The following is a 26,232-nucleotide window of genomic DNA, read 5'->3' as shown; positions in this document are numbered from 1 at the left end:
TTCCAAGAGCCTCAATGCTCTCCTCCGCGACCTCAACCTGGCCTACAACCTCGGCGCTGACATAGAGTTAGCCAACGTCGACGACACCAGCTTCAGGACCAATAGATGCGGACCACGAGAAAAAGGAGACACACTCCGATCCAATCGTGATCCATCCGGCGCCGGAGCTGATCCTATCGGTGCCGTGGACATGTGAGGTCCCGTCACCGGCTTCGACTGTGTATGAGGCGACGTCCTCGGTGCCACAGGCTTATAAGGCCAAGAAATCGGTGCCGTAGGCCCATGAGGCGATGTAATCGGCGCCGCAGGTCTATGAGACAATGTCATTGGTGCCGAACTGGCCCGCTCAGCCGGAAAAAAAGGCATGAACAGCGCTGACTTATATGGAGCCGGAGAGCCCAAGGAGAATGCCAAAGGACCAGTGGGACCAGCCGGTGCACCAGCAGGGGCCATAGCATTAAACATGCTGAACATAGCATTTAAAAATGCCGCCGGATCCGCTCCCGGAGCAGGGAAGGCAGGATATTGCTGATCTTCCCGCAGCACTTGTGTCAGCTGGGCATCAGAAACCTGCCCCCCAGGCGAAAAGCGAGAACTCTCTTGAGGCCCAACCACCTCGAAGACCGATGGCGCCGGAGAAGTCTGAGGACTTTGAGGCTGTGGGGTCACAGTAGGACTAACCTCCCATGTCGCACGACGCCGGCTAGATGGAGACCTGGATCGTGAACGACCTCTAGCCAAACAACGTTGAGAGTCATGCCGGCGCTCCTTCTTATGCTTCTTTGATGAGTTATAGAAAGACGATCTCCGATGACTTCTGTGTCCTTTCTTTACCCAAAAAAAATTTGACTTCTCTCTCCTTTAGCGCCTTCTGATTCATCCTTTGGTAGGACACACAATCCACCACGTCATGCTCTGAACATAGACACCATAAGTAGTCATCGTGAGGGTCCGTAAAAGACATACAACCCCGCACTCACAAGAAGGTTTAAACCCTGATTTTCTAGGAGGAGACATTGTAACTAGAGACAAAAAGACACCTTCGAAACAGTAGCTCCCCGAGAGCTAGGAGAAAACCGTTAGCGTCGAAGGCACGTCGGCATGCCAGCGAGGACCTACTATTGCCATGATAACGTCAGACGGAGGCGCGTGCTGAGTCGTGCAATTATGACGTCCTCGTCGACGTGAAGAGCTGGGAAGAAAAATTTCCGTTGAATGCTTGCGCATTGGGAGAATTCATAAGGTGAGGAATCCACAGGTAGTTGTATCCATCAGAAATGCGACCTCTTAGACCTCATCAAGATTTGAGATATAAAAGGTGCCACAAAGCTTCCCTTTTGGAACAGATCTCTTTGCAGGAGAAAGAGGGCAATGTAAAGATTTTCACAGATGCAGATCCTCACAGAATTGCTGCAGTCAGGACTTAGGAACAGCATCTCACTTTCCCATTGTTTGGAGTTTTTAAGCCAAAATGGGATAAACAGTGTTTCTGTATCCTATTTACTCAAGGTTGTATTACATGTATTATGTGGGTTTTTTGGCTTCTTGGCTTGTTGATCTTCTGTTCAAAAAGGCAAGGTTTGGGGTTTCTTTAAACCCTGCAGTTTTGCATACTTTTGACTGGAGTATGAATGTAACTCCATGTTCATAATTTAAAAAATGTTTAGTGACAGTAGTTAGTAATTTTTCTTTTACACATGGCGAGTGAGCAATTTAGGAAGGAAAATCCTCAATGAGTGTGAAACATTTCATACAACAATACACAATGAAAATGTGCTACATATATTTATATGCATATATTCTATGGGGCATATTTATAACTGGGGTTGTGTCATTTTTGCACCAGGCAAAGTGTTATATGAGCGACGTAGGCCCACAATTTGATTTATGAAGCTACTCAAGGTCAATTTGTGTGGCCCTGAGTGGCTTCATCAATCTGGAGTAAAGCACACAGCACAAATTGCTGCCCCAGGGAGACGTTTCATGGGTGTTGCATGGGTGTTCCCATGCAACATCCATGGATTCTGATGCATTCTCAGATTTCCCAGAAGTGGTAGACCTGGGAATGCACCAAAATAATCCACCTTCCCAGATAAAGCGTAGCACGGAGAAATACCTTTATTAGTCTTAATCTGTTTCCTCTATGTGTGCTGCAATCTGCCGCATGGATAGAAGGATGAAAATGCCACAGTGGACTGTTGCACCTTCCTTCACAAAAACAATCCCCTGAGGCAAAAATAATGCTCCTTACAACGCAGGCACCCTTGCACTATGGTGCCTTATGTATATTTACACTTTCACTGAAAAAAAACAAAAGTTGACAGGATGTTATAGTTAGGTAAAAATGTCAGTTAAAACATGCCAGTTAAAACTAATAAAACAACTGAAATTCACAACTTATAGTTATCTAAATTAACAATAACTTGTGCCCTAAAGTAATTATAACTTGTGCCCTAGCAATGCACAGTGTTGTCATCAATGATGTAATTTCAGATGTTGCAGTGATGTTATCAGTGATGTCATAGAACATCTCAGGAGTGATGTAACACATGGGGTAACTAGCAGTACATGGCAAGCAATGAAAGAGTCAGCACATCAAGATATATAAATCAAATATATTAGCTTTGTTAAACATTCACCAATAATGGTAATCAAACAATAAGAACTCTTTGAGTCCTTTTTAACATTTTTTAGGCTACAAAGTGCAACTCTAGGACCAACCATAAATGGTCCCTCCACTGAACAGCTCCAGCTTGGATAGCTTTATTATGGTAATCTGTCCTGGAGTCACAGATTCAATCACCCAGGTAACTTACTGTTGTATTTCCTGTTTCTGGATGGCCTGCTGCACTCCCTGAAGGCCTCCTTAACATTAAACAAATGCACCCCCCTTCTAGGGAGCACCACCAAGATAACAAAATATTACTATACATTCCTTGCATGGCATTATGGGGCGCTCATTGCCTGGAGCAGTGAATAATAGATGAGCGTCTCCTGCCACTCATATATTATTATTCAATTTTTGGGTATTTTGTTGGGTGTCTCACATTATATTAACTTTGGGGCCACGAGCGGATTCCCGTGGCCCCTGAGGCCCATTCCAGCTCCCCAGCCAACACCCATCTTGGGTGCAGAGGGAGCTAGCTATGTTGTTTTGCTCCATTCAGGCAGGTGCAGACTTTTCTGTGCTGCCACCATGTGAGAACAAAGCTGTGTTCCCAGCCCTGAAGAGTGCAGGCAGGTACTTAAATGTATATTACCTGCTCAAACTCTCCCACGTAGAAACAGCAATGTGTGGGGTATGCTGCCCCAAGTCACTTCTGCCATCAGACCCGCTCCTCCTCCAAATAAGTAAATTGGCCCTGAGGGTTGGGGCCCCTGGGGCCTCCAAATGCCTCAGGGAGGACAGGCTGCATGCCCCCTCCCAAATATTTTCAAATGCACCAATCCCCCAGGCCCTGAGCCACTCAGGGGGGTTAGGATTCAAAATATCTGGGAGATGATCTTTTGCTACCATTAAACAAATTATGTTTTTGGCCTTAGCAGGGATTCCTCTGGGACTTTGTTGATTTGGTGGCAGACTGCAAAGTCTTTAAAATAAATTCTAAAAAGAATAGGTGAGGTGTTTATGAGCACATGCTGCCTCCTCAGCCAGTACCCATACAATGTGCAAGTGGGAGCAGGTCATTTATTACCTTGGGTGCCCCAATGCCACCCGGGAGACCCATGTCATTAGTATATGTTGGGGACTGCTGTGTGAGTCGCAATGCCCCTGCGGCTCTACCTGCTCCCCAGCCAGCACCCTTCCAAGGTGCAGTCGAAACCCGCTTTGTTGCTTTCCTCCTACGCAGTGGGAACAGCTTTTTTCTCTGCTCCCTCCAGGTAAGAGGAAGCATCATAGCCTAACCTGGTACTAACTATAACTGTGCCCATGGCGAACACTACTGAGTAATGCAAAATCTTCATGCAGAGTCTTAAACAGAAATTTGAAATAGAATGCGTGAGGTACTCATGAGCACTTGTTGCTACCACAGTTTCTCAGGAACACTCCTGAAAACCTTTGTGAATTTAAAAAAAGGTGAACATATATTGCACACCTACTGGAGTAAAATGCTAACTTTGTTGTGAAAATTGAACTTTCCTTTGTGTGTAAGAGGGAACATCAGCAGCTCAGTATTTGTCCTACTGTACATAATTGTAGTTTATTTTGTAAACCAGCAGGTCCAGCAAAGCATTTTGACAGTTTCTTTGCTCATTTTCTCTCTCTTCTAAGATTAAAATGAAGAATGAGCGGGAAAGGATTGAAACAGAATTTAAAGAGCTTCAAGAGTTGCTGGAAAAAGAGAAAATACACTTTCTCTCCAAACTGGAGAAAGAAGAGAAGGAAATCCTGCACTTGTTGAATGAATCCATCACCAAATTGTCTGAGCACATGTCGTTGCTGAATGAAATGATGACCACAATACAGGAAAAGAGGAAGTTGTCTTTAGTCCAACAGCTTGAAGTAAGAGCGATTGAATCAATCTGTAATTATTTGTCTGCTCGCACTACATGTCTTCAGTCCTTAGAAATGGACATGGGGGTCTTAACAGGTTTGTGTCAGTATGACTGAAACTGATAGACTGTAGTAGCAGAACCAGTTGAACTTATTTGTGTCTGCTGCACTGAAATTAGTTGAAATTATTGACAGAGCCTTCTAAAAAGAATTTTGTCTGCAGCTTTGGAATTGGTTGATGTTATTAAGCAAATCTTTTAACCCCTTGGGTGCCAAGGACATAATGTTTACGTCCGTGGCTGCGGCGCTGAGGCGTCACGGACATAACCATTACATCCTAGTACTGGCCACTAGATTGCACCATCTAGTACATTTCAAAGTGTAGGTTAATCAATAACATTTCTTAGATAAATTTTGTTGTCACATAAATACCACACATGCTCATTTCTTTAGGCACCAGAGACTATCTGCAGACCAATCGACATTGGAGCAGGGGTGGCTCCTCTGCTAGGGAGGAGGAGCGTTGCCTCCCCTCCCCACCTGCCAGCAGCAACAACTGCAAAACTTTTACTTTAAAACAATAATAAACAATGTTTATTATTGTTTTATAGTAAAAGGTGCAGGACCTTGGGGTTGTGACAGGGACAAGGGGGCTTGCACAGCACTACCCTCAGTGTGCATGTATGTTTGGCCGGCCGTCTCAGGCTAGTCAAACACACATGCACACTGGGCTCTCTCCAACCCAGCAATGCAGGCACTGTGTTGTGGATTGGAGACAGCAGGCAGAGATTTCCACTCTGCCACAGAGTTCCCTGGCTAGGCGTTCTGTCCAATCATGCGAGCAGCATGAAAGCAGCGTTAGGATTGCAAGCAGGGCAGGCTGGGAGCCTGTGCCTGCAGTCCAGTCGAGGAGCAGATGGGAGCATCGAGGCGTGGCGCGGCACAACAAGGTGCTTATTTTTACTTTTTTTTTGCTGTGTCCCTCTCCCACACCCCTCCTCCTCCATGTGCCCCGCCGCCCCCACCCCTTTTCCGTCCCAAGGGCAGCTCCTGCATTAGATGTTTCCCTGCATGGAACTCTCTACACTGATGATAACTTAGAAATACTTGAGGTAAATGAATCCTAAAAGAAGCATGGCAACACTTACGAACACAACACCCATCTGAAAATATACTCACACCTAGCTGAAGACAGTAACACTGTGTGAGTTCCCAGGTCCCGTTCGATGGTGCGACATACAATGATGGGGTCCTTCTACAGAATGTGTTGAATGGTCCCTGAGATTTTCATGTTTACCAATGTTCATAGTCCTGACACTGAATGGGGGCCAGTGAAGATGGAGTGGCCCTTGCACCACAGGGACTGCAGGTGCCTGTGGTACACCTCTGGTCCTACCACTGCTGCGGAGCTTCCCTAACAAATGGGCTAACCACGTAATTCACAGGTTTACAGCTCTAATTCTGACTTATCCGTATTATCAATAGTTTGGTACCCACGCCTTTCAACAAATGTGCCAAGACCACCAAGGTGGGTTCCTGCTATCATGCATCAATGATTCAGCCTTAGTAACACTAATTACTCCATCTTCGAAGTCTCAGAATCATTGGCTCTACAATATTTCAGCGGACAGAAACACATTGTTTTACTTGCTTAGAGACTCCTAGATTTGGACTCTAATTACTCCTGTTACTTAAATGACCTTCAGACAGCAACTAGATTTGAGCATGCCCTTAGGGTATTTGAACACATTATTTAATAATGCAGGAATTCAAATTGTGACCATTTTGCACCCTTAATCTGAGTTTAGACTACATATTGAAAGACCAGTCCACAAAGGAGTAATTTCAATGGGGTTTGTGCGTCAACAAATGGTGCAAGTCCGGTTTGAGGCATGAACTTTGCCGCAAATCTGACTTGCACCATTTTTTGACGCACAACCCCCATTTTCCCCTATGCCTGCGCTGCCCGGTTAGTGTCATTTTTTTTTTACGCTAACCAGGCCGCTGCGCCGGCTTGCACCATTCCTTAAATATGGCACCCAGATGGCGCGTTGGAATGGCGTTAGCCCTAAGCCTTTTGACGCAAATCAGCGTTAGCGCTGATTTGCGTCAAAAAGTATTAATATGGGCCTAAATGTTCTGAAGTTGAGGTATTTAACATGTCTGATAATTATCAGATGCATTAAACAGCACTCAACTCGTAATTCCGAGCTGTGCATAAACGGGTTTACGCACAGGTCGGAATACATCGAACAACTTGTAATCAGGCCCATAGACTCAAAGCCAAGGCAACACTAATCCAAACCACACACCGACACAGTGTGGCCTGATACCTGCATGAATAAGGCTTCATCACTTATATAGGGGTGGTAAACACTATACAAATACTCTTAGACAAAACAATATATTATATAGGGAGACCACTGTAAGTAGCAATCAGAGGTCATAGTCATAGAAGGAGGATAGCAAGTATTACATGCATATAGATATATACAGTATCAATACATTCTTTACTATTCATCTTCTTACACTCTACATCCAAATGTGAATCTGCTTCAGAATTCTAAGCAAGTGTATGCATCAAAAAATAGGAATTACTCTTTTCACTGTGAAGAAAGACGATGGGCCTCATTAGGAGTTCGGCTGATGGTTTTCACAGTCTGTCGAACTTCTGATGGGGAAGTTGGCGCCACACAGGCCACCTCCCCACCGGACCCATTAAGAGTTTTCCACTAGGCTGGCACGTGGAAACCTCGGTTTCCATCCCCAGCCTAGTGGGAAACAGGCTACAACATTGTCTCCGGCTCGAAATCGAGCTAGTGGCAATGCTGTAGCCAGCAGGGTGCACCAGCACCCTCGCAATGTTCACTATCTGCAGTGCAGACAGTGGACATTGCGAGAGTGCTGGGCATGGAGGCTCTTGCACTGCCTATGCCAAGTGCATAGGCAGTGCAGGGGCACTCGTGGGGCCCATGCACTGTTCTCCATCAACCTTTTCATGGTTGTGTTACCACCATGAAAAGGCTGGTGGAGAATGAGGTCATAATCCCCAGGGCAGTGCTGCTTGCCCTGCCACCCCCAGACTTCTGGGATCCAAGATTCTGACGGAGCTGGTGGTCCGACCACCAGGGTTTTAAAGTGGCGATTGGACCGTCACATTGGCGGCGGTCCAGAAAGCCACTGCGACTGTAGCGGTTGTAAGACCACCACACTTATAATTTGAGCCTATATCTAATAAAACCAGGGCAAAACACAAATAAAAGTAATTTGTGGACACATGTCACCAGAAGAGGCGCTGAAGGTCACTCTCCAAATACTGTTTCACCCTGTGGCTAGCGAAATGCAAACACAATGGGTGGTCGGCCTCACCACAACTAATGTTCCTCCCACTGCAGGTCTCTTCCACAACATATATTGCTTTTGGCAGGCATCTGAATAGGCTGGAAACTTCTGAAGACTCACTGCTTCTACCAAGCTTTTCTACTTGAATGACTTTGTCAACTCTGCTTGTCTCCTTCTATGTTGTTCTACCAGCCTCTATAGTTTTGCACTGACACTTTCTAAAACAATGAAACAGAAAAATAATGTATATAACTTTATTTTGTATTTGCCCTTAAGGTATGTCAGTACAAGCTGTAGAGCCAGTCCCATTTGACAGCTTATTCACAATTGATCAGTGGTGCCTTTTGCAGTATGTAAATATGTAAAATGTAGGTGGTTCCATCTGTTGATTGGGTGCCTTTGTTCTTTAGAATAAGAATGAGATGACAGCTACATCGTTGAGGGATGTACTGCACTTTCATTCATATACTCACAAGACTGTACCCTATTCCCTATAGGGTCCACACTAAGATCGCTGGCCTACTTGGCATGCCTATATGTAGATCAGTAGGCCTTGTTGACTAGTTGACCTGTAGGCATTCCAATCCCCTTCTCTACTCCTTTGATTTGCATGAAAAATACCTGGCTCCCTCTTCAAGTCTGTAGCGTCCTTCACATCACAGTCACTGTACCACCATTCAGTGAGTCAAACTACTCTAACTCTGCTGCTACTAGCTGTGAGAATGTGGATTATTAGTTGAAGTGGATGGTAGTTCCTAATAATGGTGCAATGCTTTACCAGACCCAAGTCAATCTCAATAAGTTAAGTCTTAACTTATCCCATGGAAGCTGTAGCACAAAGCAGTCAGACTTAACTTAGAAGAAACAAGAGTGAAGCATTTATCAGTACATAAACAGTTCATAATTGGTAGATACAACATAATAAAATAAATTGTAATCTTTACATAGATACAAAAATGACAAACATCTGATGTCGACAGCCAGAGATATGAATATGATGAGAAACCTAGCGACAGAAAGCACAAAGCACTAATTAATGAGCCTCAAACGCTGTAGTCTGGGTCAAAGTCAACGTTTTTGACCGACCACGATGGTTTGCCCTTCAGATTGAGGGACCAGGTTGGTACCAGTGAAGAAATTGAATGAATGAATGAAACTTTATTGTCTGATTAATTAAAATCATCACAAAGTTACACATTAAAGTACATTTCCAGCCATATTATCATATAATAGTCCCTATAAATACCATGTGTCTTCAACAGTTTTTCAGTAAGACTTATACACCTGGAACTCATCAAAGTTAAAATAAAACTACATGTTCTCTAGCATGCAGAAAACCAAACAGGTTGCTTCAAAAGTGCCAAGTGCTTGTAAACAATATATGCATAAAAATCCATCAGAACTAAAATATGTATCAAAATACCATGCAAAATCATTCAGCAATCTAACTAAAACTAATACATGTAAAATTTATAGTAAAAAAAATAAACTGCATTTACCCTAGCCCACACAAAACCATGCAGGTTGCTTCAAACTGCCAAGTGCTTGTAAATATTACTTACATGAAAGTCATCAGAATTCTAAGATACATAATAATGCCATGTGATTCAATACTATGTATGTCCTTAATTGACAGGACCTATTCAGGCAGATGCAAATGTATTTTCGGAAAACTGCTGAATGCCTTGTCCTGAGAAAGTACCTCAACCCAACCAAACATAGAGGACAAATGTACAAAAAAAAAGGCGTAAAACTTATCACAAGAAAACATCATGATGGTAAGGATAGAAACTTTCTTTCTGCCATGGTCAAAATCTTAATCAACTGAAAAGTCAGTGTGATTAAGGCACTTCAATATAAGGGCCTGGCGGACAGATCTCACCCCACCATCAAGAAATGAAGGCTTTAATAATATGTGATGTGCAGTAAACAGGTTTGGGCAAACACATACAGTATAAAATAGTTTCTTGCGAGCGCCCGCACAGTCTACAGACACTAGATGCCCATTGTTGGGTCCATTTTGGGGTGCCATTCTTGGTGGGATATCTGCCAAACCTCTAATTTAGAAATTTGGCCCTCATACTTGATAGGAAATAGGTGGTCAAATACAGCTCAATTTCCAGTCTCTGACAAGAATTTATCACTGTCTAGGTATGCTTCTTTGTAGCTAAGGCCTCCTTGTCAGCATTAAAAGAGTTACATTTTAACTTTCTGTTTAAAAGCGGTTTAAAACATGGCTTATTCATGTCAGAAAACCCATAAGTCGAAACTTTGGAAGCACTCTTTAAGATAAGCTCTCCAAGCACCAACATATTCAGAATGATACATTTCATACCAGCAGTTGTTTGCTAAGGAGCTAACTTCTGATAAAAACAGTTAATGCATACATTTCAAGAACGACCTCTGCCTCGCTATTGTTTGTCTTCGGAGACCAAATTCCAACCCGTATTTCAGCTTGGCCAATTGCTTTTGGAATTAAAAAAACAGATTTACATGCCTTTATTATCAATAAGTCCAATAGTTCTGAGTTTTTTTCCCTTCAAGACAGGAGAGCCATAGGAAATAGTCGAAAGCAACTTGGCTTCAATAACATTGAGAAGATGATCATACAATTGGAATTTTAATGAATCTTGCAATGACTAAAAAGCGAATATTGAAGATGATGTTTTGGCTCTTAGTACATTAAAATGGTTTTTAAGCAAGACTTTATTATCAAAAAGGATACCCAAATATTTATATGACTTTACAGTCTCAAATGGCCTTCCTCTTGCTTGCCAAGTTCACCGTTTGGTAACATATGGACCTGTTGCCAGTACTTTGGTTTCCTAGATGTTCACTTCCAAATGATTTGCTGTAATATATTTGTCAAATGCAGCTATTAGTTGTTGCAATCCTACATGGGTTTGGCTAAGTAATATTGTATTGTCAGTGTACTGAAGATATTTAAGATGGCAGTTAGCAAGTTTAGACGGGTGAGCATTGATGGCTTCTAAGTGCTGGAACAAATGTGACATAAAAAGATTAAAATGTACACGGGGCGAACAAACAGCCTTGTTTAAGGCCATTGCAAGTTATGATTCTGCGAAACAAACTAGAGCCTTCACCTAATTTAACTTGTACCCATGTATTTAAATACAGAAGTTTAAAAGCCTCCAACATTTATTGGGGGATTCCCAAGTTTTCTCCATAAAATAGCTCGTGGAACAGAGTAAAATGCAGCTTTTAAATCAGTAAAACAGATATATAAATGTAGTTTTTTTTTTTTAAATGGCTCGTTCCACCAGCAGGGTGAGAGTGAATAAGTTAGTGACAGCGGATTGGACCTTAGGAAATCACCAGTGAAGAAATTCTACCTTTTCACTTAGAAACTTATCTGGAGAAAATCTTTGTTGACGAAGGTTGACAGTAGGGTCTGCTGCAGACTGGATCCAAAGGTGGAGTCAGTGGTGGCGGTCAGGCAAGGTCTAGTGTCTTGGAGAGAGCCTTAGTGTTAGCAGGAAAGTTCTTTACCTCAATGTAGGAAACCTCAAAGCCATCAAAGTCAGACGTCCAAGCCCAGGAAGGCATCATAGATGATGGGGAGCTGCCCAGCTTTGCTTCTGGTAAGAGCCTCAAGGTGCTGACTTAGAAGATTTTCTGGAAGTCCTGGTACTCCTCAGCAGGGCAAACTGGCAATCAGAGTCTGACCACCAGTTCAACATTGGTGGCTGTGGTTTGGCAGTGATCTGGTGGTATCCTCTGGGTGTTTTAAGGGAACTGGTGCACATGATCCTCTAAATGTCCAATCTTGTAGATTTTAGGGGCAAAGAGTACACTCTAACACCAGCCAAGGGTCTAGGAACTTTTGAGCCCACTTGGTGGTTAGGATTCACTCTCCCTGAAGCCACTAGCAGGGTCTAGATCAATTCCACATGGAACTGGCCAACTGGGCTCCTGAAGTTGCAGGCTTCTTGTAACTTTTGTGTTCCTGGAGCTTAACAAGAGGCTATCCAACCAGCTGTTGAAGACCACTCTACTGTCCTGGGTACAGGTGGGAGCAGGTCCAGCCCTTGGGGGTTCTCTCCATACAGTACAGTAAGTGTAGTCCACTCACCTGTAGTCCAACAGGGGATTAGCAGGTGCAGTCCTTCTTCTCTCTTTCTCATGTCCAGCAGAGATCCCAAGAATGTATTTAGGGGTGCCACATCTATGCTTGGATTTACCCTCTGGGTGTGGGAGACTCTCTGAAGGAAAATAGTTCTCAGGGGCAGCCCTAACCCCTTTGACATTACTTCCTGGGGGTTGGCATTAAACTATCCGAGCGCACGCTTCTCTGCCCACAACATGTCAAAACCCGTTTTTTCCCTTGGGAGAGCATTGGGTATATCCCTGTGGTGTGTCTAGGGAAATTAATAACCTCCCCTGCAAACCAGTTCTTAAACAGGTTTTTGTCCCACTGGGGTTGGTTCCACCCTGACTACCTGGGAAAGAAAAGGGCAGGCCTTGGTGTGGTCGTCCCTTTGAAGCTTGTGCAGTTGGTGGCCTCATCCCCCAGGCCATCCTGCAAGTAGAAGGAAACGCATCCTTCCCCCCAATTGACCTGTTGTTCCTTTTAGACTTCAGGCCAGGAAATAGTGACTTTCTAAAGTCACTATTTCTGAAATAGTTACCAAAATCTGAATTTAGCAATCAGTTGGACCTTGTTAACTATTTTAAAAAGTGTTTAAAGTGTTTTTGTAGCCTCTGTCAATCTGAAGTAAGCTTTATAAGGTAGTGTAATAAAGTAACCCAGTGTTTGCCATGGCACAGCCAGCCTTGCTACAGTGGAAACAGGTTACATGCTTTTTCACTGCAAGGACATGTAAGGACATTAAATATATATGTCATACTTTTAAATACTAAGCACCTTGCCTTAGGGCTGCTAATGCCTACTTTAGTGGTGTTTCTACTAACATTAAAAAGGAAGATTTAGTCAAGGGTGATTTTGACAGGCCAAAATGGCAGATTTAGAACCGCCCAGCCAGGCTGCTGTAGCAGACTTTGTGCCTCATTACTACCCTGGCGGTCATGAGCCTGCCAACGCCGCTGTGGAGGTTGGACCACCGCCAAAGCAGCGGTCCGGCCTCCACATTACGACCGTTGCAGGTGGCAGAGCTGCCACGGTCAGACCACTGACGCGGCCAGACTGCCGCCAGCCAATGGCCTGGTGGTGTCGGCGGTCTTAATCTGCCAGGGCAGGGCTGGATTACGAGTCCCTTTTCCTCTTTTGCATGGCGGTCCCACCGCCATGCAAAGGCTGAATGAAAGGGGGTGCCAGGGGCCCCACCGGCTCATCGATTTACGGGCAGTGAAAAACGCGACAGGTGCTGTTGCACCCAACGCACCCAAACATTGCCGCTGGCTCAATTTTGTGGTGTGTTTCCCGCTGGGCCGGCGGCAGAAACGCTGTTTCCGCCCGCCGGCCCAGAAGCAGACACATAATAGGTACCGCAGAGGAACGGCCGCATATGCGTCATCACGATGTAGGACCGCCCGCCAAAGTCAAAATGAGGGCGCTGGTGTGATGTTTTACATGGTCACTCTAGTGGCACAATAAGTGCTGCAGTCCACTAGTGACATTTAACTTACAGGCCCTGGGTACACGTGGTACCATATACTAGGGACTTGTGGGTAAGTTGAATTTGCCAGTCAGAGGTTAGCCAATTCTACGTGTGACAACTTCAGGAAGGAAAGCCGCCCTTGTTCTCAGTACCACTTTGTCAGCATAGAATGATGTAAAGGAGGTTTAACACTAAAGGGGTCATTACAACCCTGGCGGACGGCGGTGAAGCTGCGGTAAGACCGCCAACAGGCTGGCGGTCTAAAAAATGCGATTTTGACCATGGCGGTTACCGCCATGGTCAACCGCCGCTTCACCATTCCGCCCGGCAGTCGTCACTATACCGCCGGCGGTATCACAACCTGCCGGACCCGGCTTACCGCCATGGATTTCATGCGGTTTGGGACCGCCATTAAATACATGGCGGTAAGCTCTATCAGTGCCAGGGAATTCCTTCCCTGGCACTGATAGGGGTCTCCCCCACCCACTACCCCCACCCAAACTCCCTCCCCTACCCCCCCACTACCCCTGCAACCCCTCAAAGGTGGCAGGGCCCCCCTCCCCACCCCGACCCCCAACATCACATAACTCACACACACACGACACGCACGCAGGCACCACCAACACACATACACGCACACACACCAACATACATGTCTACATCCACACACTCAGTCAGACACGCACACCCCCCTCTACATACACCCCTCTACATACACAGACGCACACCCCTATGCACCCACACAACACACAACATCCCCCCACTCCCCTCCCCTAACGGACGATCGACTTACCTTGTCCGTCTATCCTCCGGGAGGGGACGGGAGCCATGGGGGCTGCTCCGCCGACACCACACCGCCAACAGAACACCACCGCGCCGAATCACAGGATGTGATTCGCTGGGCGGTGTTCTGTTGGCGTGGCGGTGGAGGTGGAGCAACCTCCACTTCCACGCCGCCCGCCAGTATGGCTGTTGGTGGCTCTCCGTCGTAAAAAGGACAGAGAGCAGCCAACAGTAATAATACGCTGAGCGGCAAACCACCACTACTGGCAGTCTTCCGCACGGCGGTCCCTCGGGGGTCTTGTAAAAAGACCGCCGAGGTTGTAATGACCCCCTAAGGCCTGGAGCTCACTCACGTGCCTCACAGACGTGATAGCAGTGAGGAAAACTGTTTTTAAAACCAAAAACCTTAACAGGCAAGAATGCATAGGCTCAAACGGGAAACCCATTAAGAAAGTAAGAACCAAATTTAAATCCCACTGAGGCATGACAAACGGTGTGGGAGGAAACCTATTAGTTAGATCTTTTAAGAACCTAACAACTATAGGGGACTTAAACAATGAAGGTTGATCAGGAAGGCACAGAAAGGCCGACAGCGCTGACAAATAGCCCTTGATCGTCGCAACTGCACAACCCTTCTGTGCTAAAGTCAAAGCAAACATCAGACAAATGGGCTTTCAAAGGATCAATTTGTCTCTCTCCACACCAAACCACAAATTTCGCCCATCTGCCGGCATAAACAGACTTGGTGGAGTGTCGCCTGGCCGATAAAGTAACATCCTCCACTTCTGGTGGGAGAGAAAAGGAACTCAGATTGCCCCGTTCAATCTCCAGGCATGTAGGTGCAGGCTCTGGAGGTGGGGGTGTAGAGCCTGCCCCTGCGACTGCGAGAGGAGGTCTGCCCTGTGAGGGAGACAGAGCGGAGGGCACAGTGGGAGTTGAAGAAGGTCTGCGTACCACACCCTTCTTGGCCAATCTGGAGCTGTTAAAATGACTGGAATCTGGTCTTGGCGCATCTTCCTCAGGACCCGAGGAATCATGGGCATGGGGGAAAACGCATAAAGTAACTGGCCGTACCAAGACATCTGAAACGCGTCCCCCAATGTTCCTTGACTGGAAACTGGAGGCTGCAGAACGATGGGCAGTGCACGTTCTCCCGAGTGGCAAATAGGTCTATCTGTGGAAAACCCCACATCCGGAAGATGTAAAGGACCAGATCTGGATGGAGACGCCACTCGTGATCGGCCAAGAAATACCGACTGAGACTGTTCGCATGTACATTGAGAACTCCGGCCATATGGTTTGCTACTATGCAGATCCGATGGTCCTGAGCCAAGGACCAGAGTCGCAGAGCCTCTCTGCAGAGAAGGTACAACCCTACTCCGCCCTGCTTGTTGATATACCACATTGCGATAGTGTTGTCTATCAAGGTTTGAACTGACTGACAGCAAAGGGACGGGAGGAAGGGCTTGAGAGCCAGACGTATCGCCGGCAGTTCTAACGTATTGATGTGAAACATCTGTTCTACTGGAGACCAAAGACCTTTTATCCCCAGGTCCCCCAGATGAGCTCCCCACCCTAGAGTGGAAGCAGTGGAAAACGGCCTTCCTTGGGAAAGGTTGCAGTTCACAGCCCACCATCGTAGATCCACTGCAGCTTCTCTGGAGATGGTTATCAACTCCTGGAGATCCCCTTTGTGTTGAAACCACTGCTTGCGGAGGGACCACTGAAGAGCCCTCATGTGCCAGCATGCATGAGTGACCAATAGAATGCAAGAAGCGAACAGACCGAGCAGACGTAGGACATTGAGGACTGGAACAACCGCTCCATTTAGAAACATTATAGTCAACGCCTGAATGTCCTGAATGCGCTGAGGCGGAGGATAGGCCTGATTCAGTGTTGTGTCCAGTACTGCCCCTATGAACAGGAGGCACTGAGAGGGCTCTAGGTGAGATCTGGGCACATATACCGAAAAGCCCAGGTCGAACAGCAACTGAGTTTTCATTTGCAGGTGATGCAGCACGAGCTCTGGAGAGCTGGCTTTGATAAACCAATTGTCCAGGTAAGGGAATACCAATATTCCCTTCCTCCTGAGACTTTCTGCAACCACCGCCATCACCTTCGTGAAGACTTGAGGTGCTTAAGTAAGACCAAAAGGAAGGATCACAGACTTGTAGTGTTGCGACCCCACCGCAAACCAGAGATACTTCCTGTGCAACTTGAGAATAATGATATGAAAATAAGCATCCTGCAAGTCGACAGACACCATCCAATCCTCTTTGTTCAACGCCAGAAGCACCTGCGCCAGAGTCAGCATCTGAATTTCTCCTGCTTGAGGAACCAATTCAAAATCATCAAATCCAGAATAGGCCTCAATCGAGCATCCTTCTTGGGGATCAGGAAATATCTTGAATAACAACCCTGACCCCTTTCCTGCTCTGGAACCAACTCCACTGCTTTCGATAACAGGACTAGAACCTTCTGCTGCAACAACAGGAAATGGTCTTCTGAACAAAACGAAGGACGGGGAGGGGTAGGAGGGGGAAACTCCCAAAAAAGAAGGGCATATCCTTTCCTCACAATATTTAGAACCCAGGAGTCCGATGTGACCAACTCCCACTTGCAGAGAAAAAGAAGTAACCTTCCGCCTACAGGAGAAGTGTGACGCAAAATGGGTAGAATACTAGGGCTGCTTTCCTTGTTGTGCCCCCCCAGAGGAAGAGGATGATGCAGGGTGCTGCTGTGTGGCTCCTCTTAACCGAACTCTCCCCTGCCCTCTAAAGAATCTTTATGGAAGGCTGGCAGGCTGTTGGACTGTGGACTGGGGTCTTCCACGATAAGCGGCTCCACGCCCTAATCCCCTAAACCTCTGAAAGGACCTGAAAGGGGTAGTAGTGGAAGCCTGAAAACACAAAGACTTCGCTGTGGCCCTACTGTCCTTGAAGCGCTCTAAGGCAGAGTCAGCTTTGGCTCCAAACACTTTTTCCCCGTCGAAAGGCAGGTCCAATAAAGTGGTCTGGACATCCGTAGAAAAGCCAGAAGACTTCAGCCACACATGTGTCCTGGTAGAGATTGAAGTACCCATCGCCCTGGCCACTGAATCTGTAGTATCAGACCAGACTGGATGATCTGCTTAGCGGCAGCTTGAGCGTCTGAGAGGAGCTCACTGAACTGCCCCTGCATATCCTGTGGTAAGTCAGGAACTACAGCTTTAGCCACATCCATCAGAGCGTGCACATATCTACCTCACACAAAGGTAGCATTGACCGATTTAAGGCCATACTGCAGGATGAAAAGTCTTCTTAGTCGACTGCTCCATCCTCTTGGATTCCCTGTCCGAAGGAGTACCAGGGAAAGAGCCTGGTGTAGAACGTGCCGAACAGGAGGCATGGACCACTAAACTCTCCGGAGTCGGATGCTGCATTAAAAATCCCAGATCTCCCAGAGCCACCCTGTACCGTCTTGCAACAGCTCTGTTTACCGCTGGCGATGTCACAGGCTTCCTCTAGGCTCCATCAGACCATCATTAAATGGAAGCAAGGGTTCTGCTGAAGCCAAAGAAGGATGCAGGACCTCTGTCAAAATGTTTGTTTTAACTTCAGCAGCCGGTAATGGAAGGTCCAAGAAATCTACCGCCTTTCTGACCCAGAATGGAAAGAACCTGCTTCCTCTGTAAACTCCCCTAGAGATGCAAGATCCCATTCAGGGGAAGTGTCCAGCCCACTTGCTGAGTCTAGGCCCTGATATTCTCCCAAGGGCTCACCAATCTCTCCTTTTTTCAGCAGCTGCCTCTGGTACTCCTGTTCTTCCAAGAGCCTCAATGCTCTCCTCCGCGACCTCAACCTGGCCTACAACCTCGGCGCTGACATAGAGTTAGCCAACGTCGACGACACCAGCTTCAGGACCAATAGATGTGGACCACGAGAAAAAGGAGACACACTCCAATCCAATCGTGATCCATCCGGCGCCGGAGCTGATCCTATCGGTGCCGTGGACATGTGAGGTCCCGTCACCGGCTTCGACTGTGTATGAGGCGACGTCCTCGGTGCCACAGGCTTATAAGGCCAAGAAATCAGTGCCGTAGGCCCATGAGGCGATGTAATCGTCGCCGCAGGTCTATGAGACAATGTCATTGGTGCCGAACCGGCCCGCTCAGCCGGAAAAAAAGGCATGACTTATATAGAGCCGGAGAGCCCAAGGAGAATGCCAAAGGACCAGTGGGACCAGCCGGTGCACCAGCAGGGGCCATAGCATTAAACATGCTGAACATAGCATTTAAAAATGCCGCCGGATCCGCTCCCGGAGCAGGGAAGGCAGGATATTGCTGATCTTCCTGCAGCACTTGTGTCAGCTGGGCATCAGAAACCTGCCCCCCAGGCGAAAAGCGAGAACTCTCTTGAGGCCCAACCACCTCGAAGACCGATGGCGCCAGAGAAGTCTGAGGACTTTGAGGCTGTGGGGTCACAGTAGGACTAACCTCCCATGTCGCACGACGCCGGCTAGATGGAGACCTGGATCGTGAACGACCTCTAGCCGAACAGCGTTGAGAGTCATGCCGGCGCTGCTTCTTATGCTTCTTTGATGAGTTATAGAAAGACGATCTCCGATGACTTCTGTGCCCTTTCTTTGCTTTAGCCATAAAAAGTTTGGCTTCTCTCTCCTTTAGCGCCTTCTGATTCATCCTTTGGGAGGACACACAATCCACCACGTCATGCTCTGAACATAGACACCATAAGTAGTCATCGTGAGGGTCCGTAAAAGACATACGACCCTGCACTCACAAGAAGGTTTAAACCTTGACTTTCTAGGAGGAGACATTGTAACGAGAGACAAAAAGACACCTTCGAAACAGTAGCTCCCCGAGAGCTAGGAGAAAACCGTTAGCGTCAAAGGCACGTCACCATGCCGGCGAGGACCTACTATTGCCATGATAACGTCAGACGGAGGCGCGTGCTGAGTCGTGCAATTATGACGTCCTTGTCGACGTGAAGTGCTGGGAAGAAAAATTTCCGTCGAATGCTTGCGCATTGGGAGAATTCATAAGGTGAGGAATCCACAGGTAGTTGTATCCATCAGAAATGCGACCTCTTAGACCTCATCAAGATTTGAGATATAAAAGGTGTCACAAAGCTTCCCTTTTGCAACAGATCTCTTTGCAGGAGAAAGAGAGCAATGTAAAGATTTTCACAGATGCAGATCCTCACAGAATTGCTGCAGTCAGGACTTAGGAACAGCATCTCACTTTCCCATTGTTTGGAGTTTTGAAGCCAAAATGGGATAAACAGTGTTTCTGTATCCTATTTACTCAAGGTTGTATTACATGTATTATGTGGGTTTTTGGCTTCTTGGCTTGTTGATCTTCTGTTCAAAAAGACAAGGTTTGGGGTTTCTTTAAACCCTGCAGTTTTGCATACTTTTGACTGGAGTATGAATGTAACTCCATGTTCATAATTTAAAAAATGTTTAGTGACAGTAGTTAGTAATTTTTCTTTTACACATGGCGAGTGAGCAATTTAGGAAGGAAAATCCTCAATGAGTGTGAAAAATGTCATACAGCAATACACAATGAAAATGTGCTACATATATTTATATGCATATATTCTATGGGGCATATTTATAACTGGGGTTGTGTCATTTTTGCACCAGGCAAAGTGTTATATGAGCGACGTAGGCCCACAATTTGATTTATGAAGCTACTCAAGGTCAATTTGTGTGGCCCTGAGTGGCTTCATGAATCTGGAGTAAAGCACACAGCACAAATTGCTGCCTCAGGGAGACGTTTCATGGGTGTTGCATGGGTGTTCCAATGCAACATCCATGGATTCTGATGCATTCTCAGATTTCCCAGAAGTGGTAGACCTGGGAATGCACCAAAATAATCCACCTTCCCAGATAAAGCGTAGCACGGAGAAATACCTTTATTAGTCTTAATCTGTTTCCTCTATGTGTGCTGCAATCTGCCGCATGGATAGAAGGAGGAAAATGCCACAGTGGACTGTTGCACCTTCCTTCACAAAAACAATCCCCTGAGGCAAAAATAATGCTCCTTACAACGCAGGCACCCTTGCACTATGGTGCCTTATGTATATTTACACTTTCACTGAAAAAAAACAAAAGTTGACAGGATGTTATAGTTAGGTAAAAATGTCAGTTAAAACATGCCAGTTAAAACTAATAAAACAACTGAAATTCACAACTTATAGTTATCTAAAGTAACAATAACTTGTGCCCTAAAGTAATTATAACTTGTGCCCTAGCAATGCACAGTGTTGTCATCAATGATGTAATTTCAGATGTTGCAGTGATGTTATCAGTGATGTCATAGAACATCTCAGGAGTGATGTAACACATGGGGTAACTAGCAGTGCATGGCGAGCAATGAAAGAGTCAGCACATCAAGATATATAAATCAAATATATTAGCTTTGTTAAACATTCACCAATAATGGTAATCAAACAATAAGAACTCTTTGAGTCCTTTTTAACATTTTTTAGGCCACAAAGTGCAACTCTAGGACCAACCATAAATGGTCCCTCCACTGAACAGCTCCAGCTTGGATAGCTTTATTGTGGTATTATGGTAATCTGTCCTGGAGTCAGAGATTCAATCACCCAGGTAACTTACTGTTGTATTTTCTGTTTCTGGATGGCCTGCTGCACTCCCTGAAGGCCTCCTTAACATTAAACAAATGCACTCCCCTTCTAGGGAGCACCACCAAGATAACAAAATATTACTATACATTCCTTGCATGGCATTATGGGGCGCTCTTTGCCTGGAGCAGTGAATAATAGATGAGCGTCTCCTGCCACTCATATATTATTATTCAATTTTTGGGTATTTTGTTGGGTGTCTCACATTATATTAACTTTGGGGCCACGAGTGGATTCCATGGCCCCTGAGGCCCATTCCAGCTCCCCAGCCAACACCCATCTTGGGTGCAGAGGGAGCTAGCTATGTTGTTTTGCTCCATTCAGGCAGGTGCAGACTTTTCTGTGCTGCCACCATGAGAGAACGAAGCTGTGTTCCCAGCCCTGAAGAGTGCAGGCAGTTACTTAATTACCTGCTCAAACTCTCCCACGTAGAAACAGCAATGTGTGGAGAATGCTGCCCCAAGTCACTTCTACCATCAGACCCGCTCCTCCTCCAAATAAGTAAATTGGCCCTGAGGGTTGGGGCCTCTGGGGCCTCCAAATGCCTCAGGGAGGACAGGCTGCATGCCCCCTCCCAAATATTTTCAAATGCACCAATCCCCCAGGCCCTGGCCCACTCAGGGGGGTTAGGATTCAAAATATCTGGGAGATGATCTTTGCTACCATTAAACAAATTATGTTTTTGGCCTTAGCAGGGATTCCTCTGGGACTCCCCTCACTCCCTAGAGGTTAAGGCTTAGCCCCACCTTTCTTTTTTAACTCTGTTTCCAGAACAATCTGAGTGTAATTCCTAAAATGGCTACTGCCATGTCTTTGTTGATTTGGTGGCAGACTGCAAAGTCTTTAAAATAAATTCTAAAAAGAATAGGTGAGGTGTTTATGAGCACATGCTGCCTCCTCAGCCAGTGCCCATACAATGTGCCAGTGGGAGCAGGTCATTTATGACCTTGGGTGCCCCAATGCCACCTGGAAGTCCCATGTCATTAGTATATGTTGGGGACTGCTGTGTGAGTCGCAATGCCCCTGCGGCTCTACCCGCTCCCCAGCCAGCACCCTTCCAAGGTGCAGTCGAATCCCGCTTTGTTGCTTTCCTCCCATGCAGTGGGAACAGCTTTTTTCTCTGCTCCCTCCAGGTAAGAGGAAGCATCATAGCCTAACCTGGTACTAACTATAACTGTGCCCATGGCGAACACTACTGAGTAATGCAAAATGTTCATGCAGAGTCTTAAACAGAAATTTGAAATAGAATGCGTGAGGTACTCATGAGCACTTGTTGCTACCACAGTTTCTCAGGAACACTCCTGAAAACCTTTGTGAATTTAAAAGAAGGTGAACACATATTGCAAACCTACTGGAGTAAAATGCTAACTTTGTTGTGAAAATTGAACTTTCCTTTGTGTGTAAGAGGGAACATCAGCAGCTCAGTATTTGTCCTACTGTACATAATTGTAGTTTATTTTGTAAACCAGCAGGTCCAGCAAAGCATTTTGACAGTTTCTTTGCTCATTTTCTCTCTCTTCTAAGATTAAAATGAAGAATGAGCGGGAAAGGATTGAAATAGAATTTAAAGAGCTTCAAGAGTTGCTGGAAAAAGAGAAAATACACTTTCTCTCCAAACTGGAGAAAGAAGAGAAGGAATTCCTGCACTTGTTGAATGAATCCATCACCAAATTGTCTAAGCACATGTTATCGCTGAATGAAATGATGACCACAATACAGGAAAAGAGGAAGTTGTCTTTAGTCCAACAGTTTGAAGTAAGAGCGATTGAATCAATCTGTAAATATTTGTCTGCTCGCACTACATGTCTTCAGTCCTTAGAAATGGACATGGGGGTCTTAACAGGTTTGTGTCAGTATGACTGAAACTGATAGACTGTACTAGCAGAACCACTTGAACATATTTGTGTCTGCTGGACTGAAATTAGTTGAAATTACTGACAGAGCCTTCTAAAAAGAATTTTGTCTGCAGCTTTGGAATTGGTTGATGTTATTAAGCAAATCTTTTAACCCCTTGGGTGCCAAGGACATAATGTCACGTTTGTGGCTGCGGCGCTGAGGCGTCACGGACGTAACCATTACATCCTAGTACTGGCCACTAGATTGCACCATCTAGTACATTTCAAAGTGTAGGTTAATCAATAACATTTCTTAGATAAAATTTGTTGTCACATAAATACCACACACGCTCATTTCTTTAGGCACCAGAGACTATCCGCAGACCAATCGACATTGGAGCAGGGGTGGCTCCTCTGCTAGGGAGGAGGAGCGTTGCCTCCCCTCCCCCCCGCCAGCAGCAACAACTGCAAAACTTTTACTTTAAAACAATAATAAACAATGTTTATTATTGTTTTATAGTAAAAGGTGCAGGACCTTGGGGTTGTGACAGGGACAAGGGGGCGTGCACAGCACTACCCTCAGTGTGCATGTATGTTTGTCCGGCCGTCTCAGGCTAGTCAAACACACATGCACACTGGGCTCTCTCCAACCCAGCAATGCAGGCACTGTGTTGTGGATTGGAGACAGCAGGCAGAGACTTCCACTCTGCCACAGAGTTCCCTGGCTAGGCGTTCTGTCCAATCATGCCAGCAGCATGAAAGCAGCGTTAGGATTGCAAGCAGGGCAGGCTGGGAGCCTGTGCCTGCAGTCCAGTCGAGGAGCAGATGGGAGCATCGAGGCGTGGCGCAGCACAACATGGTGCTTATTTTTACTTTTTTTTTTGCTGTGTCCCTCTCCCACACCCCTCCTCTTCCATGTGCCCCGCCGCCCCGCCCCCACCCCTTTTCCGTCCCAAGGGCAGCTCCTGCATTAGATGTTTCCCTGCATGGAACTCTCTACACTGATGATAACTCAGAAAAACTTGAGGTAAATGAATCCTAAAAGAAGCATGGCAACACTTACGAACACAACACCCATCTGAAAATATACTCACACCTAGCTGAAGACAGTAACACTGTGTGAGTTCCCAGGTCCCGTTCGATGGTGCGACATAAAATGATGGGGCCCTTCTACAGAATGTGTTGAATGGTCCCAGAGATTTTCATGTTTACCAATGCTCATAGTCCTGACACTGAATGGGGGCCAGTGAAGGTGGAGGGGCCCTTGCACCACAGGGACTGCAGGTGCCTGTGGTACACCTCTGGTCCTACCACTGCTGCGGAGCTTCCCTAACAAATGGGCTAACCACGTAATTCACAGGTTTACAGCTCTAATTCTGACTTATCCGTATTATCAATAGTTTGGTACCCACGCCTTTCAACAAATGTGCCAAGACCACCAAGGTGGGTTCCTGCTATCATGCATCAATGATTCAGCCTTAGTAACACTAATTACTCCATCTTCGAAGTCTCAGAATCATTGGCTCTACAATTTTTCAGCGGACAGAAACACATTGTTTTACTTGCTTAGAGACTCCTAGATTTGGACTCTAATTACTCCTGTTACTTAAATGACCTTCAGACAGCAATTAGATTTGAGCATGCCCTTAGGGTATTTGAACACATTATTTAATAATGCAGGAATTCAAATTGTGACCATTTTGTACTCTTAATCTGAGTTTAGACTACATATTGAAAGACCAGTCCACAAAGCCTGATTTTTTCAATTTCATAAGTGCACAATTTTACCCTTTTTCATCTATATGGAACGTTTATTTCTCAATTTCTTTCCATGAACCTAGAGTGCTACAATGATTGTAAACAGTACAACACGTGTAACTAAGAATGGCAGTGGCATAAACTTGATAACAACACAATGATGATATTGATAGGATTCCATGAAAAGCCAATTGGATCAAATAGTAATTTTCAACAAAAAGTATTAGATGGGAGACTCTTGGATTATTCTAAATTTAAGTTATAACATGAGACTTCTAAAAACAGCTCAGTTTATTTGAAAAAAATGAGGCAAACTTATTTAACCCCCATAAAAAATCCAATTCTATCTGTCTGATTATATTTAACAATGGTGGCAATTATAAAATGAAAAAGGGTGACAAGACATCACTGTCTGGTTGAGGTCAAGCCACCATGAAACTTAAAGGATAAATATTAGATTTATAAATTTAGGAACTATGCCATGCTATTTCAAAGATTTTAGTGTGAATTTAAACTCCAACATTTGAAACCTTTGTTTGCATCCAGTGCTATTAAACTAAAATATATTTATATTTTGAAGCAGCAGTGACAATAGTTCTTGTCACTTCTAAGGCACCCAGGATCTCAGAGACAGCACTTAGAGGTCTGCACTCACTCCAGCAGAGGCCACTAGCAGGGTCCAGTTCAGGTCCAGCTGCTTCTGATCAGCATGGCACTACAGGAGAAATGCCTCTAGAGGCTTGCTGTGTCCCTGTGGCCACACAGGCGGTTAGCCAAATGACACTTGGGGTCACTTTCTTACTTCTTGTGACAAATGGGAGCACTTCCAGCCCTTCAGGTCTCCACAAAGCTCTTAGTGCTGGTTATCTTCTATTCGTCTGAAGGTCCAGAAATGTTCTAATTAGCTGTGGGTAGGTGTCACGTTTTTAGGATGTACTAACCAGTTGGTGGGGTGGCATCTGAAAACTATATAAAGAAAAAGAAAAAAGTTCCCAATGGCAAACCTGTCTGCTTTTGCAGCAAATCCTGTTTGCCTGAGTGCAAACTATTCTACAGTACACCATTCTGAGGTAAATCCATTACGGCAGAAAATGTCTGCCCCTTGAGGGAGCATGTGTGCCAATGAGGGATGTATTTAGGAAATAAGCAGTCTCCTCATCATCTATACCAAACAGGTTCTGGGACCTGTTCCCCCTCACAATGGGCTGGTGCTAAACGTCTCTTCTCTACATCTCCCTTAACACTTAAATACGAATGTGCAGGTCTCACCATGGTCCCTTCCAAGTTAATGAAGTTCCTGAACCTTTCCTAGCTACCCTTCCTGAGCTCATGTGTCACATACCTCACTCCCTGGTCTCCCTGCCAAAAGGTCTAAGCTTTTGTTTCTGCTGTGTTAGCAGTTTTCACACCTCAATAGTGAGAAGCACTGATAGGTCCATATGCCTGCCACATTTGCCTTCTACAAGCCATTAGTGTATTTCCTGAATCATATATTATGGTCTTACTGGGAAGTTAAATATGCCAAATAAGAGTTAGCCCAAGTTAAAAAACATTCAGGGGGTCAGAGCACATACAATGGTGACTGGACAGCAGTGCCCCTATGTGTGGAAGTCTAAAACCAGCATTATCCATCCACGACAAGTCAGGCGACTACACAAAAAGACGTACTTTCTCGCAATTGTTACATCTAATTACTTGTGATACAAAATAATAGCACCATTGTCTAATGAAACAAAGAACGTCCCAAGCAAAAATTATTTACGTTTCGCTGCTTCATCTGGGGACAAAGGAGA

The 26,232-nt window shown here is 45.5% G+C and overlaps 1 protein-coding gene across 1 annotated transcript in view; it reads left to right on the top strand.

The window, feature by feature from the left end:
• Nucleotides 1-26,232, top strand: part of LOC138303604 (uncharacterized) — a 90,814-nt gene that overhangs the window by 35,898 nt on the left and 28,684 nt on the right. Inside the window, exons 3-4 of the mRNA XM_069242894.1 lie at nt 4,274-4,504; nt 22,371-22,601. Of these exons, the coding sequence (XP_069098995.1) occupies nt 4,274-4,504; nt 22,371-22,601 (462 nt within the window). The remainder of the gene's footprint in view (nt 1-4,273; nt 4,505-22,370; nt 22,602-26,232) is intronic.

The sequence above is a fragment of the Pleurodeles waltl genome, chromosome 7 (genome assembly GCF_031143425.1).
Source record: "Pleurodeles waltl isolate 20211129_DDA chromosome 7, aPleWal1.hap1.20221129, whole genome shotgun sequence".
NCBI classification, from domain to species: domain Eukaryota; kingdom Metazoa; phylum Chordata; class Amphibia; order Caudata; family Salamandridae; genus Pleurodeles; species Pleurodeles waltl.
Note: the sequence above shows the minus strand (reverse complement) of the source record. Positions and strands in the feature narration are given on the sequence as shown.